The following is an 18861-nucleotide window of genomic DNA, read 5'->3' as shown; positions in this document are numbered from 1 at the left end:
GCAGGATGTAGAATTGATAGGTAGGGTAAAGTGCCGTGATCATAGGTTAGTGAGGGCTAGGATTCATCTCAATACGAAGAGAGCAAGAGCTGAATGGGTCAAGAAGAAACAGGTCAACCTATATGCAATAAAGGTAAAAGCAGACAAATTCAGGCTGGTACTAGCAAGCATGTATGCACCCTTCGAATAGACAGATGAAGATGACATAGAGGTAATGAATGAAACCGCAACTAGGTTGGCTTCAGAGGCAGCAATTGAAGTGGGAGATAAGGCACCAACGCAACCAGTAGGCAAGCTCTCCCAAGCAACAAAGGACCTAAAAAAACGACAAAAAAATGAAAGTGTCCAACTCAAGAGAATGGATAGAATTCGGCGAACTGTCAAAACTGATCAACAAAGCGAAAATAATGGATATTCGAAACTGTAACGTGAGAAAGACTGAAGCCGTAATGAATGGACGCAGCCTGAAATCGGTGAGAAATAAACATGGCATAGGACAAACCAAGATGAATGCACTGAAAGATAAGCATGATAATATTATCAGCCATGTCGAAGATATTGTAAAGGAAGCGGAAGGATTCTATAGTCACCTCTACAGTATCCAGAGGACTCAGGATACCTCCATTCGAAACAGTAGTGAACAGGATACAGAAACCCCTCTTGTAACTAACGATGACTTCTGAAGAGCCTTGCAGGACATAAAACGTGGAAGTACGGAGGAGAAGATGGAATAATAGTCGATGTAATCAAAGATGAAGGAGACATAATTCTTGGAGAACTGCGCGCACGAAGTGTCTATCGACTGCAAGGGTACCAGAAAGCTGGAACAATTGAAACATTATGGTAATCCAACAGAAGTACACGTTACAGAATTCAAAAATATAGGCCCTTTAGCTTACTCGCAGTATTATATAGAGTATTCATCAAAATAACTTCCAATAGAATAAAGGATACACTGGACTTTTGCCAACCAACGGAACAGGCTGGCTTCAGGAAGGGATACTCTACGATGGATCACAGACATGTCATTATTCAGGTAATCTAGAAATCCGCAGGGTACAATCAGCCTCTCTATATGGCTCTCAAAGATAGAAAAAAGGCATTCGCTTCAATAGAAATACCAGAAGTCATAGAGGCATTACGTAATCGAGGAGTACAGATTGCTTACGTAAATATCTTGGAAAAATCTTCGAGAGATTCCACAGCTAGCCTAATTCTACACAAGTAGGACGATACCTTGAAAAAAGTGGTCAGATAAGGAGAGACAATCTCTCCAATGCTATAATACACTGCGTGCTTGGAAGAAGTATTGAAGCTACTAATCTAGGAAGGCTTAGGAGTAAGGATCGGCGGCGAATATCTCAGCAACCTTCGGTTTGCCGATGACATTATTTTAATGACAGATGCTTGACGACCTTAATAGAGAGAGTGTAAGAGTGGAGTTGAAGATTAATATGCAGAAGACAAAGATAAAGATGAATAACCGGGTAAAGAAACAAGAGCGCAGGATCGCCAGTCAGCCTCTAGAGTCTGTGAAGGAGTACGTTTACCTTAGTCAATTATTCACAGGGAAACCTCATCACGAGAAGGAATTTCATAGAAGAATAAAAATGGGTTGGATCGAATACGACAGACATTCTCAGCTCCTCACTGGAAGCTTACCATAATCATCACAATGAGTGCATTTTACCGGTGCTGACATATGGGGCACAGACTTGGAGGCTAACAAAGAAGCATGAGAACAAGTTAAGGACAGCGCAACAAGCGATGAATGAAGAATGCTAGACATAACGTCAAGAGGCAGAAAGAGAGCGTTGTATCATAGAGAAAAGTGGTATAGCCGATATTTAATTGACATTACGAGAAAAAAATGGAGCTGGGCCGGTCATGTAATGACACAGGTTAGATTAGGTTAAACTAGGGCCATTAGGGTGACAGAATGGGTGCCAGGAGAAGGGAAGTGTTGATGAGGACGGCAGAAGACTAGGTGGGCCGATGAAATCAGCAAATCCACGGGCGCTCGTCGGAATCGGTTGGCTCAGGACAGGGGCAATTCGAGATCGCAGGCAGAAGCGTTCGTCCTGGCAGTGAACATAAAATAGGCTGCTTCTACTGCTGATGTTGATGATGACTTTGAAACTTTATTTTGGTTTCATCAGCAGCACTCTATATTTTCTTATAAGCTCAGTTTGAAGTGATTTCGCAAAATTCATTTCCTCGAAGCAGCATCGTCTGTGAGTTTCTTTTTTTTTTGTAAATTGTGCTTTTGTATCACGACCGGATCTCAAGTTTTAACTGCGCCGCGCTTCAAATCACTAAAAGTGGCTCGGGCCCTCTTACATTTTAATACGGCGATGAGCACTGCTTGGACGTTTCTCAAGAGGCCGTCCTTTCATCAGCGCGGGCACAGATGACGACAAGGACCGACATAGACTCTGACGTGCAAGTCAAGGAGCACACTTGGAGGCGGCAAGAGCTGTCGTCTTACGCGAAGACTTTAATTACCGCGAAGACCCCTCTACTCGAACCTGACGCAGACAAGTAAACTCATTACTGAAAGGGGCCAACGTCGAGGACTTCTGTGGGAACAGCGTCGACTTGAGATTTCCATATTGTGACATGGTTGCCTCGTGTGCGAGGGCGAAGCGGTGCGACAACAGTGGTTCGATACTGCAACATCGATACTGCAAGCGGTTCGACGACTATTATTGGCCGAGATACACTAATCAGATTCCCTAGTTTAGTCTGCTAGGGCAGACGACTGTCTTAAAAGCGGACTGCTTTGGTGCAGTAAAGGTGGGCTGACATGTCCCGATGTGAAATCAGATATTTAATGTGATCCTACATAGAATGGGCGTCCCTACGTGGAATCAGTGCAATTACTGTAAAGCAAAACTTCTTTCCTTTATTACTCCTAACGGACGTACCTATCAACGTGCTTGGAGGTACCCCGAGCCGCAATAGGCCAAAGGAGTGAAGCAAAAAAGTAATGAATGGCTCACACTTGCCGTCGTTATACTCAACGAAACACGTCGACCCCCACAACCACGTAGCTACAGCCACCCGAGCAAGAACTGCCCCGTCTCTAACATGGTTCACGATTGTGCAGTTTGCGGAATTCCGCAGTGTTGTATATTTTTAGTAAGTACAAAAGAGCGTACTCGTATTTAGTGACCGTGGTGTTCATGGTAACTTAACTAAATATTAGATTTGATGTGGTTCGATCTATAACCCGATCCAACCGTCAAATACGAATTCGACAAAATGCAGGAATTTAGTACTTCTAGGTTTCAGGTTTTACGTTCTTTAGGTTTCTAGGTGTTTCTAGGTAACGGCAAGGACCTTACTGAAAGGATTTAAGCAGGGCCTGTGTCCTTGTAGACCATCCACCCCATTCGCGGACGTTTCTCCACATCGAGTACGCCATGCGGCTCGCAATGACCGGCGCATCGGCGAGTAGAGGATTGGCTGTACCGGTGCTCAGCCAGGCGTACGCTGGCGCATTAACGTAGAGAGTGCTCTTGTTTACAAACATCATTCGTTCTCGCGCAGATTCCAGGATACTCTCGGGGAGTGCAGGCAATCCTCGCCGCTGCTTCTCAAGTGTTGCGTCGTACTCGAAGCTCGTCGTGCGGAAGATGTTGCGCACGAAACCGCTGTTGTTCAACACGGGCACGCCCATTTCCGGCAGAACGAGGTCACCCGGAAGCATGAGAGTGAAGCTCTGCATTAGATCCTCGAAGTTCGCCGTGTCGTTTCCGGTTGCCACGAGGTGTCGAAGCGGCTGGTAACCGACGAAGCTCCGCCGTGTCGCCTCGAAGATGTCGCGCAGTTGACGGTCCTTGACGGGGCTCGTAAGGGCCGCGACGTAAGTGGCCCTCCACAAGTGCTCTTTCCCAACGAGGTGAATCTGGCAGACTTTTGCGCTAGCCAGCGCGGGCGAGTTTAACTCTGCCTCTCCGAAGACGATCCACTCCAGGGCACTAAGTGCTACGATGATCAGTGCGTGACACAGCGACAGGGGCTGATTCGCGACGTTCCAAAGACGTTCTATGTCGGCTAACAGCTCCTGCTTGGATGACACAATTGCAATGTCCTTGAGGTCGACGTCGATAAAGAACTCGCGCAATATGGCCTTGAACTGCTCCGCTTCCATGCCTCCGAAAACCACAGAAATCTCGTTCCAAGCGATGACGTCCTGTTGATGGTCGTCGTCAATAAACAGCTGCTCCCACGCGGCTATTTGTTCTTTAGTGAGGTTAGCGTCGAAATGCTCGTTAACTGCGGACAGGACGGTGGCATAGCAGGCGTCGTCGCAAAAAGGGCTGTAGGCCGCGACGCGGAGCAAGTACCTTGTGAAGTAGATGTAACCGTAGTCGTAGTCAACAGCGAAATAGAAACGGAGATCGTACCGTGTCTGGACTTCCAAGGCAAAGCGCAGAAGGTGGGCGTGGCTCATGCGCTTCGTGGTGTTGGCGATTTCAAAAACGGCCGCCAGGGTGTCTCTGAGTCGCAGATCTGGCTGCCATATCTCTGTGACGCACGATCTGTAGAACGCCTGAAGTGCTGCAGCGGCTTTCACAGCGTAGTTCGAGGTGCCGGTCAGGATGTGCGCATTGATGTCCCACTGCGAAGATGGAGGCGTGGTGTTATTAGTACTTAAAGGCTATCTCGTACTTTTGATAGACTCAATGAGAAATAAGGATAAGAATATATTTTGGATATTAGAGATTAAAACAATGGTGGGATGACATCAAATTGGGTGGGATATGTGATAACATGGTAAATTACAGTGGAAAATGCGGTAATGTAAAGGAAATCCTAATAAAGGAAGCAAGAAAATTGGTACGGTTTTACGACAAAAAACACTGCAGTTGTAGGGTGTTTTATCCTCGATTAGGAGAAGAGCAAATGATGAGCTCAGACTCAAGCACTTTATTTTGTAGTCGACAATAATTAAGCTAGTGAGGATGATGGATTTAGTACCAAGCACCAGGTAACTAGATAGTAATCTATGTGCACCCACTCGTACAATTTTTAGTGCTAGTTAATTAGAAAAATAGACTTGTTTCGAAAAAAATGGGCAATAGTTAAGAACTAATGCGTAGTGTTTCCGAAGACTGGAGTCCTTTGGACCAACTAAAGTAAGAAGCAATACCTCAGTTTCTACAATAGGATATCAATTTGTTAAGTGGCTCAAACAGCTTTACATATACAAGACTTCTATAGCTAGCTTAACTACTGGGATGTATTCAAGGCTAGGTGTTATGTTAGCCAAGAGAAAGATAGCAGTTGTGATCAACCTCATTCTTAAGACCACATCGAAGATGGCCTAATTGCAAATTTTGCAGAATAAATGCGCTTCTCATACATCGTACTTTAGAACGAATATAAAATCGCTATGACGAGAAAAGTGGGGGCATTGCTCAGAGTTGCATGTGAGCGTCAAAATAATGGTAGTTGATATTGAGCAGACTATCTTTCTGAACATAACATGACGTAATCTTTATCTTTAGAAATTTGTTCACCTCATAACATTATTCCACAAGAAAAAGTTCAGGGGAACAAAAAAAAGGCTCTCTAACTGTTTAATTCTTCAGAAAATTGTTCAGAACCAAATTGTTTTTAGTGCAGCCTAAACGTCGCGCTGGCGACGTGATTGGAATCAGGTGCTATAACTATTTTATCGACGGCGGTTGACATAATCATTTCGGCAGGATGCCTAAGAAAAACAAAGAAGGTATGGCGCTATAAGAAATTGTGCAGGTTTAGAGTTGATTCTATATTACAACAGTATTCACGCCTATTGCATCGTCGCCCTCAATAGCGCACAGTACGATAAGGATCTCCCGAATTTGCTCTTTTTTGTGTCGTTTCACTTGCCGTGGCACCCTTTCCGTTACCATAACAGATCACTGGTTATCTATCCTATAACAACACATGACATGCCCGAGTCCCACGCGTTCCTCTAGACTTCTCTTAGTATATCGCTGTGGGTGTCCCACCTCTAATCACTAATGATGTGTATTACGCATAATTAGCATGCCTTGAGTTACGTTCCAGTTTGTGGCACTCTGCGAAATCCTTAGGTGCTTACAGTGTTTCCATAGAGGTTCAGCACGCCTGCAAACTGGTTTTTCTGACCGGTTTGCCACAGCCGGCGATCGTACAAGCACAGCCGATTCTTCAAAATTCAATTGTGCGGCTTTACTGGTCAAAACAACAATCTGATTATGAGGAACACCGTAGTGGGAGACTCTGGAATAAATTTGACCGCCTGGGGTACGTGCACCTGATTCACAGTACACGTAATTCCTGCATTTCGCCCCCATCGAAATGCGTCCGCCGCGACCGGGATTCGATTCCGCGACCTCGTGTTTAGCAGCGGAAAGCCAAAGCCACTAAACCACCAGAGTGAGTGTTTTATTGTCTTTTAGTTGGCATAGTGGGATAATGCCACATGTAGGTTGTGGGTCGAGGCCAAGGGTGGGTCGAGCCCAAAAGAACAATGACCGCGGCGCTTCGCTGCTCGCGAGCCAACCACGACGGACACGCTCTACGAGAGCCCGCTGCTCTGCGGTTCATTAAAACCCCAAGATTATTCTGAAGACCGGAAGATATCCGTTGAACCATTAGGGTTACAGAATGGGTGCCAAGAGAAAGGAAGCGCAGTCGAGGACGGCAGAAGACTAGGTGGTGCGAAGTAATTAGGAAATTCGCGGGTGCTAGTTGGAATGGGTAGGTGCAGGACAGTGTTAATTGGAGATCGCAGGGAGAGGCTTTCGTCCTGCAGTGGACATAAATTAGGCTGATGATGATGATGAAAGTAGATTAGAGTACAATAAGGTGAAATAATGTGGATTAGGGTGGGCTAAGTGGAATTACAGAAGACTTTCCAAGTCTTTTTCCTTCGCATCTCTTAGGTGATAGCTAAGGACCCCTGGGACACTTTTTAAACATTTGATCTGCTTCAAGTCTGGATACCGGGGGAGGGGGCCCGGCCCCATCGCCCTCCCCGCTATCAGCCCAAGGCACCACTCCTCACACACATTCCTATAACTTCAACAAATCAATCTATACGGCGGTCAACATTTTACTGCCTCTTACAGCGAAAGCAGTGTATGACTAATTTGCGTAGCTTTTTCGGCGCCCGTTAACAAGAATTCATCATGTGGGCCGATCCTGATGATAGTGCAAGAAGGATCCAAGATCCACGGCACATATCCCTGTGGACTGGGAAAACTATCACGCGCCTTTCGGAATCTTCGGAATGGGCCCACATATGGAGAGTGCTTAACGCCTACTTCACCTCCAACGCGAGTCGGCCCGGCATTGCAATATCTTCGGGATCGGCCGACGTACAGGGAGTTAATGCCTGCTTTACCTCCACGGCGCGTCGGCCAGGCATGCAACTACTTTCGGGATGGACCCACGTGAGGGGAGCGCTTAACACCTGCTTCACCCCCGCCGCGGGTGGTCCCGTTATCGGAATATCTTCGGGATCGGCCTACGTATGGGGAGTTCTCAATGCCTGCTTCCACCTCCGCCGCGGGTCGTCCCGGCATTGCAGTATACCTTCGGTATGGACCCACGTATGCGGGGTACTTAACGCCTGCTTCACCTCCACTGCGGGTCGACCCGATATTGCGCTATATTCAGGCCGACCCGCAGCGGATGTGAAACGCTTCGCTTTTCGTTTGAGAGCTTTGACTGTCGTCAGCTTTAGCTGCCATTCCATCTTCACGGAGTGGAATAGTTGTCAATTTTTTTCACTCCTTTTGGATGGCGGTAAGGTATCGGTATCTCCTGGGGTGTGGAGGCGAGCCTTCTCATTGATTCGGTGCCCATACGATTAACTCAAGATGAATTCAGTTGTCACCATCTATTGCAGCAGCCAGGGCGTAGCTTATTGCTTTAATTACAATATTTTATTTTATTTATAATACCCAACACAATTTTTATGTCATCGTCGATTGAACGATCACGCGCATCCCTACTGATCCAGGGGCCAGGAAAAGGGATTCGGTTCATAGTCGGCTGGTCTGTACGCTCGTGGAACGAGTTGTGGCCGGAGAAAACGCCACTTCCGTTCAACGTTTCCTTTTATTTCATTATTTCCTCGGGTGACAGCTCGCCGCGACGCTGGCAGATCCTTTTAACCATATATCCGCGATCTGGGTTAGATAAGGTGGAAAATAATATATTGCGAAAAGGGTCCATCATCAGACCCTGTAATAACCATTAACCCCATAAACAATATGGCTGTCACCCGTTGCCTCCTGTAGTTTTTCCCTTATTGTACGACACTTTTCGTGCAAAATTGGCAGCTGGAATCAACAGTGGCAAGGAGATGAGAAATTAACGATCTACTAAGCGAGAAAGCCAAGGGAGGAAAAAACAGGGAGGAAAAGCGAAAATTCTTCGTGAGAATATTTATGGATCAACATCTTTTTATTTAAAAGCGAAGCACAGAACTTGCTAACGGAACTGGACAATAATTCCGTGGGTTTTGAATTACGCTTCTACAGTTATCAATCGAGCCGCCTCACGTAGCCAGTTCCCTGCTGTGCTAATGGGGGGTCTAACCTTCCGCGGTGGGCGCAGTACGTCAAGAACCACGGCGTCCTGCCCTCTACGCGGTTTTACGGGACTGGTGACCACGCATCGTTACGCAACTCCACGAGTAACAACACGAGTCGGTTTTGCTACTTGGTAGAGCAGTAAACGAGGGATGCAAAAGAACTGCGACTCTTCCGCAAGTATACTTTTCTCTAAAATTATTCCAGAGCTAATTCGAAAAACGCTCCTAGAAATCTTTATTTTGCACTTTTGCTTGTTAACTTGTTCTTGGCAAGGTTCTTCCCGGGCATCTTTCATGCCGGAGTCCATTTGATGTGGTTCTTTGTTTGCTACCAATTATTGGCAAACAACTTATCCTTTGTGGAATATTCATACACAAAGAGTGCAAGGGTGGGCTAGATTACCTGATTAGAAGTAAACATGGTGATCGCACGTTTTAATTCTTGTAACCTACTGTTGTAGCCCCTGTGATTACATCTTTCTGCTATTAAGCACGCGTTCGCGTGTTCGACTCCCACCCACGGCTGTGAAGCTCCGATTGGGTTGAAAGGCAACACCGTTAGTTTACTGAAGCACAGCTCGTAGAAATAAATACACAGGCTTCCACTAATGATTCTCTCATGCTGGTATGAACGAGAAGAAAGGGGGTTAAACGAGGGGCCCGATATTCATTAATCATATCATGAGATGCCAACAAAGAAAGCAGGGAAAACATACGGGAAGTTACTTGTACTTACAAATTGAATTAGAAAAATGATAAATTAATGGAATGAAAACGGATGAAAAAACAACTTGCCGTAGGTGGGCAACGGTCCAGCGTCTTCGCATTACGCGTGCGATGCTCTAACCAGTTGAGCTAATGCGGCGAGGTTTCCCCATGCGCTTTCACGGATATTTATGTTTTACTACTAGAACCAGCGAGCGCCACCACTCACAAAGCTTGGCGGCGGACGCGGAACAAACTTCTTCTGCAGGCGTCACGAGTACGCGATCTTTCTTGAAGGCAACTGCTCAACAAACCCGCACATGCTACCTGAAAGTGTCAATGTTGCCGGATTCGAGACCCTCCTTAAGTAAAAACGAGAAGAAAGGGGGTTAAACGAGGGGCTCGATATTTATTAATCATATCATGAGAAGCCAAGAAAGACACCAAATACAACAATTGGTCAGAGCATCGCTCGTGTAAAGCGAAGACGTTAAATCGTTGCCCAGCTGTGGTAAGTTTTTTTTCGTCCACTGTCATTGTCATTAGCTATCATTTATTTAATTCAGTTAGTAACTACGAGTAATTTCCCTTATCTTTTCCTTGATGTCTTTGTTGGCTTCTCATGATACGATCTCATGCTGGTATGTTCTTTTGGTCTTCCGTTTCTCGATCGATTAAATGAATGAGTCTTGCTCTAGTACCGTGTTTCCCACTATATTCCCAAACAGTCAACGACATGAAGCACTTTCAACCACGTCGCATAGCCTGCGTAGTCACCCTATGGTTGTTGCCTTTCGTGCTGCGCGATAGTATACTACACGATATCTTCTGTGCGGGTTAGATATTATTATCCAGACTTATAAAGAACGAAGAAAAAACGAAATAAACAAAGCAAGTAGAAGAAACAAATAGTTATGGCAGCGGGCCTCGGGGAAGCCGCAACTGCTGTCGCTATTATTCCTTCGAATGTCCAGAGGACCTGAGCTTCTTTTGTGACACGATCATCGAGTGACACTCTTGTTTCTGGCACTGCACTTCCGGTTCACCTCCTCGGAAGACCAAAAAAAATTCAACATAAATCAGAAAAAAAATAGAAAAGAAACTGGGCTGGGGCTTAGCTAAGGTTAAGCCTGGATCTCTCGAAGCGAAAATCTTCGGTGATGCTTATGGCTCAGCTTATGGTTATGCTTTATGATTTAGCCTATGATTATGCTTATGGCTTAGCTTATGGTTATGCTGTATGATTAAGCCCATGGATATGCTTACGGCTTAACTTATGGATATGTTTATCTTATGGTTTAGCTTATGGTTACGCTTTATGATTATGTCTTTCATACACATCCCATGGGAAGCCAAAGAGATTGTTCACAAAGTCCGTCGTGAAGGTTCTGGTCGCCCTTGTACTTTCAACATGTTTAAACACGTAGCGTGTGTAACGGCGAGCCTTTACCTCTTCTTCCGTCGTTGTGTCGTTACTCTGATGGCTGCTGGCACTGGCGGATGGAAGCCGCTTTTCAGCATCTTGTCGTCGTCGTTTAGCGAGACGCTCCTCTCGTTCCTTGGGTGCTTCACTAGCTCGTCTGGCTCTGGCCTTTTCATTATTCCTTCGCAACTGCTCAGCAATTCCCGAACTGTCACCATCTTGGCTACTCTCAGCTGACATGGCCGAACGTCACTGTTCAGCTTCCTTTTCACGCCGTTTAGCGAGACGTGCCTGTGAGACGTTCTTCTCGTTGTTCGGGTGTCTGGGACGCTCGCTGAGCTTTCAGCCTTTCATTTCTTCGCTCCCTTTCAGCCAACTCCGGTGGTTGCATTTCTGTATCGGTAGTATCACTCTCTTCTTCTTCCATGCTGAATGCGCACGCCTATTCTCTGGCAAGCGGTTATATAGTCGGCCTCCGCGATAAGCACGCGCTTGCGGCGAACGTCAAACGATGACGCATAGCGCGCGGCAGTGGCCACCTGCGCCGTGCGTGACGTCACACGTGCTCCGACATACGCCGGCTCACGCGAAGTGCAATGTTGACTAATGTAGTGAAGCTTTTCGGTTCAAAATAGCGCACTCTTTCACTTCAGTCAGCGTAGAGGGTCACTTGCTAAAACCCTAAGGAACGAAAACACGCAATAAAGATATCGCAACTATACTACGCACGTGCCTTGCTTTGATACCATTGTGTACAGGAAAAAAGCGTCATGCATGGGTCGCATGCACAGATGACGCTGTTGTCGTGTCACGCATAAAGCAATCGAAGCTAACTTTAGCCGCTTGCGACACGCTCAGGGATGCATACCCATGCAGTACTTTTGACGATGCGAGTGGTAGTGGTCGTCTAAAATTGGCTCTGTACTCATCGGGAGATATGAGGCTTAAAAGCGTTTGATTTCACGCAGAAATCTGACGGTTGCTTGGCTATGGCGTTGTCCTTGTTCGACAGGTAGCTTCCAGAAATGCCGCGAAAGCATTTAGGCAATACGACAGCGAAATGTTCATTCGCGCGCGCCACCCATGAATATGGTGGGGACAATATAAATAGGGATAGAACACCTTTGCGAGATTGGGCCGTGGGACCTTCACTAGCTGTTTCATAAGTTCAACCATGTAAGCTTGGTAATAGGGGAATAAATGTCACGTCTATATCACTGCGGCCATTTTTGTACCATGCACCCTCAGCAAAACGTGCCATACAGCAGCCAGATTTTGAAGAATAACAGCCGATAAGACTCTCTATAGCGAGGCTTTGGTACTCTGTACATGACTACATTAATCTGGGCGCTTTTCATCGATCGCTGAAATTATAGTGCTCATTGTTGTCGGCCACTGTTTAAGGTCTGAAGGGTCACCAGACTGCAACGTGCATCCATGCCGAGGGCATGTCAGCCTTACTGACATGCCCTCGGCTGTTCAACGACACTTACCAAAATGTCGTGCGCAGCGTTCCCCTGTGTTAAGTCTCGGTCGACGGCGTTCCTGCAGACGTACGCGAAGAAGTCCTCGCAGGGCGCCACCTGGTTGTCGATGACGGCGAACAGTTCGGCCGCCTCGCGGGGGCAGCAGAACGGCGTCTCCCGGAGGACGGTGTCATTGCGCCGCATGGCGGCTAGCCGGACTGAGAGCCAGATGATGACGAAGGTGGCCACGGAGATGGAGAGGGCGCAGGAGACGCCGAAGGCGACGCCAGCTAGATGCGTGCGTTTACTTCGGGGCGCCGGCGTTGGAGAGATCGCACCAGAGCCTGCCGCTGGGGGTTGTCCGACTGGCGACTGCGCTAATTCGCTCCGGGCCATAATTGCACTTCTTTCTCTTCGTCTTCTACTTCTGCACCATCAACATCTATGACTATGACGCATACTCATGTCGACATACAGCGGAATAGTGATCGAGTTGCGTGTTTTATTGCTGGTCTCCTGTCTTGTTCCTGAAACCAGATATGGGGCACTAACCAAGAAGCCGGCGGTTAAAAGGAGGAGCGAAGTAAACTTATAGAAGGTAAGACATGCTATGGAAGGAATTGTATTAGAAACTGAGTATCTTTGTACAAACAAACCAACAAGAATTTTGGAGTTTCGCCCCAAAGGAGAAGCATCATTTGCGATAGCAAGTTAACAGGCAGCTAAACGAAGTAAGGATAGTAGCTTTATTGGCTTTATGAACTTGTAAACATTCGCTCACCTAACTAAAATAAAAAGCAAGGTGTCAAACGCGCTCAGATAGACATGACCACATCTCACTCGATGACGGCGGAAACTCGCTGTCAGAGCGCTGAAGTGAGGAAGTGCGCAAGCAGCAGCGAGGAGATTTAAGACGGCAATTTTCCTCCTCGCTTTCCTCCTCCCTTGCGTGGTCGAGGTTGAGACGCGATTGTCGGGGACGATGTTATCGCGCTTGTATTTCATTGTGACCACCTCAGCTACGGCGACGTTGATGACAGAAATGAGCCTGGAGTGTCGATAGTTCTCCTATCGCCATAAAAATTGACTATATTTCCAAACAGACTGTAAGTTGGGAGTATAAAATAATTGCAATAATTACGATGCAAATATTATTTCAGAAAAGAAGCATGTAATTCTTGTGTCGCAGCGGCATTCATAACTGCGCGTTTAAGTTTCGAATGGCTGACGCCGAACAAAAGGCTTTGAATGTCGAAATATTTTGAGGATTTATGAGAATATCTATTAGTCGAGATGACAATTTCCAATACTTGTGACTTTGGCTTTAATGTGATTAGCATTCTTTGGGCAACTTCATCAATTTGCGGGCTGCCTCTCTCTCTGTATATCTGTGCTTGGCTAACCTCTTTCACACCAAGTGTGGTCACAGTGTAGTTCACGGTTTAATGAATGCAACATCAGGTAGGCTGCGCTGAGGCAACGTGGTTGAAAACCAACCATCGCACAAACATGGCTCACTCTGACACTGGGTATGTGCAAATCTTCAATGAATTTCTTTCACACCAACTTCTGTTATGGGTCACGTGCCACTCTTCCCCGATCTCCAATGAAAAACAAAAGAAAAGAACATTCGTAAAACCACTTCTGCTGCCATGGGGAACCTAAACCTAACCCGTGCCCTGAATTTTTCTCTGAATACAGACCAGATTTTTGATAGCCTCGTTGCGGGAGTGCTTGCCGCGCCACTACTGGATGGATGGATGTTATGAGCGTCTCCTTCGGAACGGTGCGGCGGGTTGCGCCACCAAGCTCTTGCTGTTATACTGCGTACTGTCCTATCAAGGTTAAAAAAGAAAAAAAAAGAAGAAACCACGATCAATTTCCATAAACAAATTTTTGACCCCCTATTCTGAACTTTCTTTTTGTACGTCTTCGTTTTTTGTCGTTTCCCTACTTTTCTTCTACCCATCTTCCAATCGCCTCTTACTAATCTCTGTTGCGGACATGTTTACTTTACCCCTGCTCTCGCTGAACCCAAGGGCTTCAAGGGGACCAATGGTGCCTAAATCGACCGCTGGGCAGATACCTTCACCTTCTAATAGAACATGCTCCATAGTTTCCCTAGCTTTACCGCAGCAAGCACATGCTTCTTCTTCCTTCTTATATCTCCCTTTATAGGCGCAAGTTCTAAGGCATCCTGATCTCGCTTCGCAAAGTAATGAGCTTCACTTTGAGTTATCATAAATTTTCTTTCTTGATTTCGTTTTCTTTCTCTTGGGTATTTACTCACGGCAGGTTTCTTTTCCGTTGACGCCACCCATGAGATTTCTTCAGCCTCTCTGACTTTCGGTTGACCTTCTTTGTTGCTGTTTTGCTCACCCCACAGGCCGCATATTTGTTGGTAAGCTTCCTAGTTCTTTTCCTCCGCTGTGAATAAATGTTCTTCCTGTACAAATACCTTAACACTCTTCAAGCTCATTTGCTTTCTTCCATATTCCGCAGTCATTCTTCATAATCACTTTCACTGTGAGCTTGCGTCACTTCAAAATTTGTGCAGCCCATGTCACCCTGCACAACTTCATTTGTATTCTTCCCGTGAGCGCCCAATGCGAGGCGTCTCACTGATCTTTGGTTTCCATCAAGTCCTGATTCTATCCCCAATTCCAAGCAAACAACCGCATGTCCAAAAGTATGTCCTGCAACCATTACTCGTTTATACATATCCCGGAGCACCTCGTTCCTATAGTACCCCCATAGCACTCCGTGCTTTATTATCGCTGTACTTCTCATCCCCTTTTATTGTAGTTTTCTGTGTTTCCACATAGCTATTACCTTCTTTTATCCATATACCAAGGTATCTATCTTCTTTTACCTGAGGTATTTCCTGGCCCTGTATTTCCACTGTCTGTTCACTGTTTTCATTGAATACCATAACACCTGATTTTCTAACACTTCATTTCAAACCTGAATTCTCGCCTTCCGGCCCACAGATGTTACCCAGACATTGCAAATCACTTTGCTTGTTAGCTAATAACAGAATGACGTCAGCAGAAAATAAACCTGGAAGCTGCTACTCTACTACTGTACCCGCCTGTTTGTATGAGAGATTAAACCCGTCATTACTTCCTTCTAGCGACCTGTCTTTCCTCACCATGTACATCATAAACAGCAGTGGGGACAAAGGGCGCCCCTGCCTCAGTCCATTGTCGATATCAAGTGCGCGATCCGGTGTCAAGTTGTAATTAGACTAAACGTGAAGCGCAGACAGGTTAAAGGCGTGACAACCTCGCGTCAACGTACACTGTTTGTGTTCGTTCCGTGTTCGTTTGTTTCCCAATTTTTCTCGTGCTGATGATGAATCTATTCTGGATATGCTTGCATTCTACTTTGATGACTTCAGAAACAGCACTTGCAATGTAAATGACTTGTGGCTTTCTTTTAGGGGAATTGTCTCTGAATGTATCCAACGATTCGTTCCCACAATTGCAAAATCTTCTGTGCACCGTAACCCATGGATTTCTCGCGAGACGTTACGCTTACAGCGAAGGCTTAAAAGGTTAAAAGTGAAAGCAAGAACAAATGTAACCTTAAAATCTAGTGTAGAAGGCACTTCAGAACAACTAAAACAGAAAATAATTTGCGACAAAGAAAAATATTACGGAACGATCCTGCCTTCATTTATTAAAACGTCTCCCGAGAGATTCTGGCGCCAAATCACACCTAAATCTTCTTCTACCAGTGGGTTCATGATAGACGGCAAATGTGTAAGTGATGAGACTGTCGTTTGTTCTGCTTTTAACAAATTCTTCCAGTCGGTATTTACCAAAGATAATGGTTGCCTTCCCAACTTTTCTATATCGCTTCCTGTTATATCTGACGTTGTCATTTCTGAGAGCGGCGTTTTTAATTTGCTATTGAACGTTGATACTAAAAAGTCACCAGGACCAGATAAAATACCAAACGCGTTTTTAAAGCGTTATGCGGAATGGTGTGCCAAGTACCTGTATGTCGTGTTCACCAGATCTTTACGCGATGGTTCCCTACCGGATGACTGGAGGACGGCCGAAATCAAACCTTTACATAAATCCGGGAACAAAACACACATAGACAATTACCGACCAGTATCTCTTACATCTACATCATGCAAAATTTTAGAGCATATAATTCATAAACATATATTAAGTTTCTTAGAAGAGCACAAGGTACTTACAGATGTCCAACATGGTTTCAGGCATAGGTTTTCTACATGTACTCAATTAGTTGAGACTGTTCACGATCTCGCACAGGCAATTAATGAAGGGAAGCAAACAGATATTGTGTTCATGGATTTTCGTAAAGCATTTGACAAGGTATCACATAACAAATTAATCCATAAATTAGAGTATTATATAAAAATGTACAGATACTTGCATGGATCAGAGCCTATCTTACTAACAGACGCCAATTTGTCACCTTAAACAATACTTCTTCTAACAATACAGAGGTTGCGTCTGGAGTCCCCCAGGGATCAGTTTTGGGACCACTTTTATTTCTGTTATTTATAAATGACATAGTCGCAGAACTTTCAGTTTCCGTGAAACTTTACGCAGATGACTGTATTTTGTATGAAAAGATATCTTCTGTTGATGATCAGGTGCGTCTAAATAATGACCTGGCAAAGGTGACTGCTTGGTGCGAACAATGGCAAATGTCTATTAATTTTGAAAAAACTGTTTTTATGAGAATCACACATAAGAAAGAACCTCTTCAATTTGCATATAATGTTGACAACGTATCTCTATCAGAGGTAAGAGAGTACAAATATTTGGGCCTATGGATAACCAATGAGCTTTCCTGGACGAAGCACATAGATACTGTTGTTGCGAATTCTTTGCGTAAACTGTTTTTCTTGAGGCGCTCACTGGATCATGTACGTCTGGTGTTCGTTTACTGGCGTACAATTCCTACATTCGTCCGTTGTTGGAATATGCCGTAATTATTTGGGACCCATTCACTTTAACCAATATTAAAAAACTGGAACGTGTACAGCATAAGGTAGTTAGGTTTGTTTTTAGTTCATACGGCCGCGCGTCTGTTGGTGAGCTCGTAAGGCGCAGTGGATTACCTCTGGTGACTGTGCGCAACCGTATCTGTCGATTAAAGTTCCTCTTTCAACTTGTAAACGGCCATTATAAGGTTAACACTTCCAAGTTCTTTACTTACTCATCAGGTTATAACACGAGACGAAGGCATGCTTTATCCATAACCCCCATCAACGCACGGAATAACTGTTTCAAATATTCCTTTTTTCCTAGGACAATAACAGACTGGAATAATCTTAATTCTCATACTGTTACCCAGAATTCCTTATCAATGTTTGAAAAATGCTTGCAAATGTTATGAATTCGTGTGTGTTATCTGCTAGTGTGTTTTTTTTTCTTGTATGTTATGTATTCTTCACCAATGTCTGAAAATGCCTGCATATGTAATGGATTTGTATGTGTTTACATGCTTGTATATTTCTATGTATACCCACCCTGCTATGATCTGATTTCAGATCGCAGTATTTAAAAATAAATAAATAAATAAATAAACTGTGAATATCTCTGTGTTGTCATCTTTGAAGTCCTCGCGTCGTCATTGCCGCATGACGTTGTCGTCATTCTTGTTCTTTTGCAGGCTGTTGTCATGTCGTTAGTTTGTGACCTTAAATACTATATTTATTTTTTTTTGCTGTTGTAATTCTCATGGATAGTAACCACCCAAGAGCACAATTCTGCTCAGAGTCGAACAGAGAGAACAAGAAACAAACACAAGAAACGGTGAATTCCAGAAATGAGTGTAAATTGGAGATATTTGAAGGTTTCGCGGATGCTTGCAGAAACATTAAAGCAAATAGCCCACAAAGGTGACGCTACCAGCCTAAACGTCGCAAAATCTTCTAGTGCCACACAACCTCGGCAAGACGAAATATGATTGGAGACCGTACGAGCCAAACTTAACGAGTGCTGAATGGAATTAGGTCACTAGACTGAGCAGCTGAACAAGTTGAAGTCGAATAATTTTCGAATGACTATAGAAGTTCGCGTCCTCGGGAAAGAGATTCGCTCGCTTGAGTGCAACCATAAAAAGTAAATCATGTTCTACACTTTCAGTAGCTCAAAAATATATAATCAAGTTTGCAATGTTACACGGTGGCAGCTAGAAGAAACGGCTTGTGCCAGTCCTCAAAACGATGCTGACAAAAAAAAAAGATATCAGCGACACTTGGATGTCAGAAAGTGCTGCGCGTCGTGGCAAAGTCGGAGCAGCCGCTCTCATTCCCCGCGTTGCTCATCGGCTCGCATTTGAAGACGACGGAGAAGTCGACGCTGTGCTTGGTAGCCCCGTTCACCAAACCACGGCTGTCATCTCCGCTGCATCGAAAGTAGGCGTAACGGGCGTAGAAGAACTGCGCCTCGGACATGCGGTGCCGACTCTAGGCGAGTTTCATTCGAAACCACTCGGTCCTTGCGAGGTCCCGGCCGGCACAGCACGCGGCAGCGACACTCGAGGGTATCTGCAGGCCCACGGTCAGCGCAAACAGGTCGTCCTTGTTGTCCTACGTGGACAGCCTCTCCGACTGCTTGACGCATTCCCTACGACGGAGATTAGGGCGACAGCGCAGAGCAGGAGAACAGAAACACGTTTAGAAAATCTAGTTGAAT

The 18861-nt window shown here is 45.3% G+C and overlaps 1 protein-coding gene across 1 annotated transcript; it reads right to left on the bottom strand.

Moving 5' to 3' along the window:
* Positions 1 to 2270: 2270 nt before the first annotated feature.
* LOC142563324 (uncharacterized) lies at positions 2271 to 12571 on the bottom strand. The gene is made up of 2 exons (XM_075673883.1): positions 12203 to 12571; positions 2271 to 4627 (listed from the first exon to the last, which is right to left on the bottom strand). The coding sequence occupies exons 1-2, from the start codon at positions 12569 to 12571 to the stop codon at positions 3344 to 3346; spliced, it is 1653 nt and encodes a 550-aa protein (XP_075529998.1). The 3' UTR covers positions 2271 to 3343.
* Between the last annotated feature and the right edge of the window lie 6290 nt (positions 12572 to 18861).

The sequence above is a fragment of the Dermacentor variabilis genome, chromosome 11 (genome assembly GCF_050947875.1).
Source record: "Dermacentor variabilis isolate Ectoservices chromosome 11, ASM5094787v1, whole genome shotgun sequence".
Taxonomy (NCBI): Eukaryota; Metazoa; Arthropoda; class Arachnida; order Ixodida; family Ixodidae; genus Dermacentor; species Dermacentor variabilis.
Note: the sequence above shows the minus strand (reverse complement) of the source record. Positions and strands in the feature narration are given on the sequence as shown.

Bases quoted from the DNA above. Each gene is read 5' to 3' on its own strand.
- LOC142563324 (XM_075673883.1), bottom strand. From the start codon at position 12,571: ATGGCCCGGAGCGAATTAGCGCAGTCGCCAGTCGGACAACCCCCAGCG. The intron at 4,628-12,202 runs GTAAGTGTCGTT...CCATCTTCGCAG, and splicing joins ACGCTGCGCACGACATTTTG to TGGGACATCAATGCGCACAT.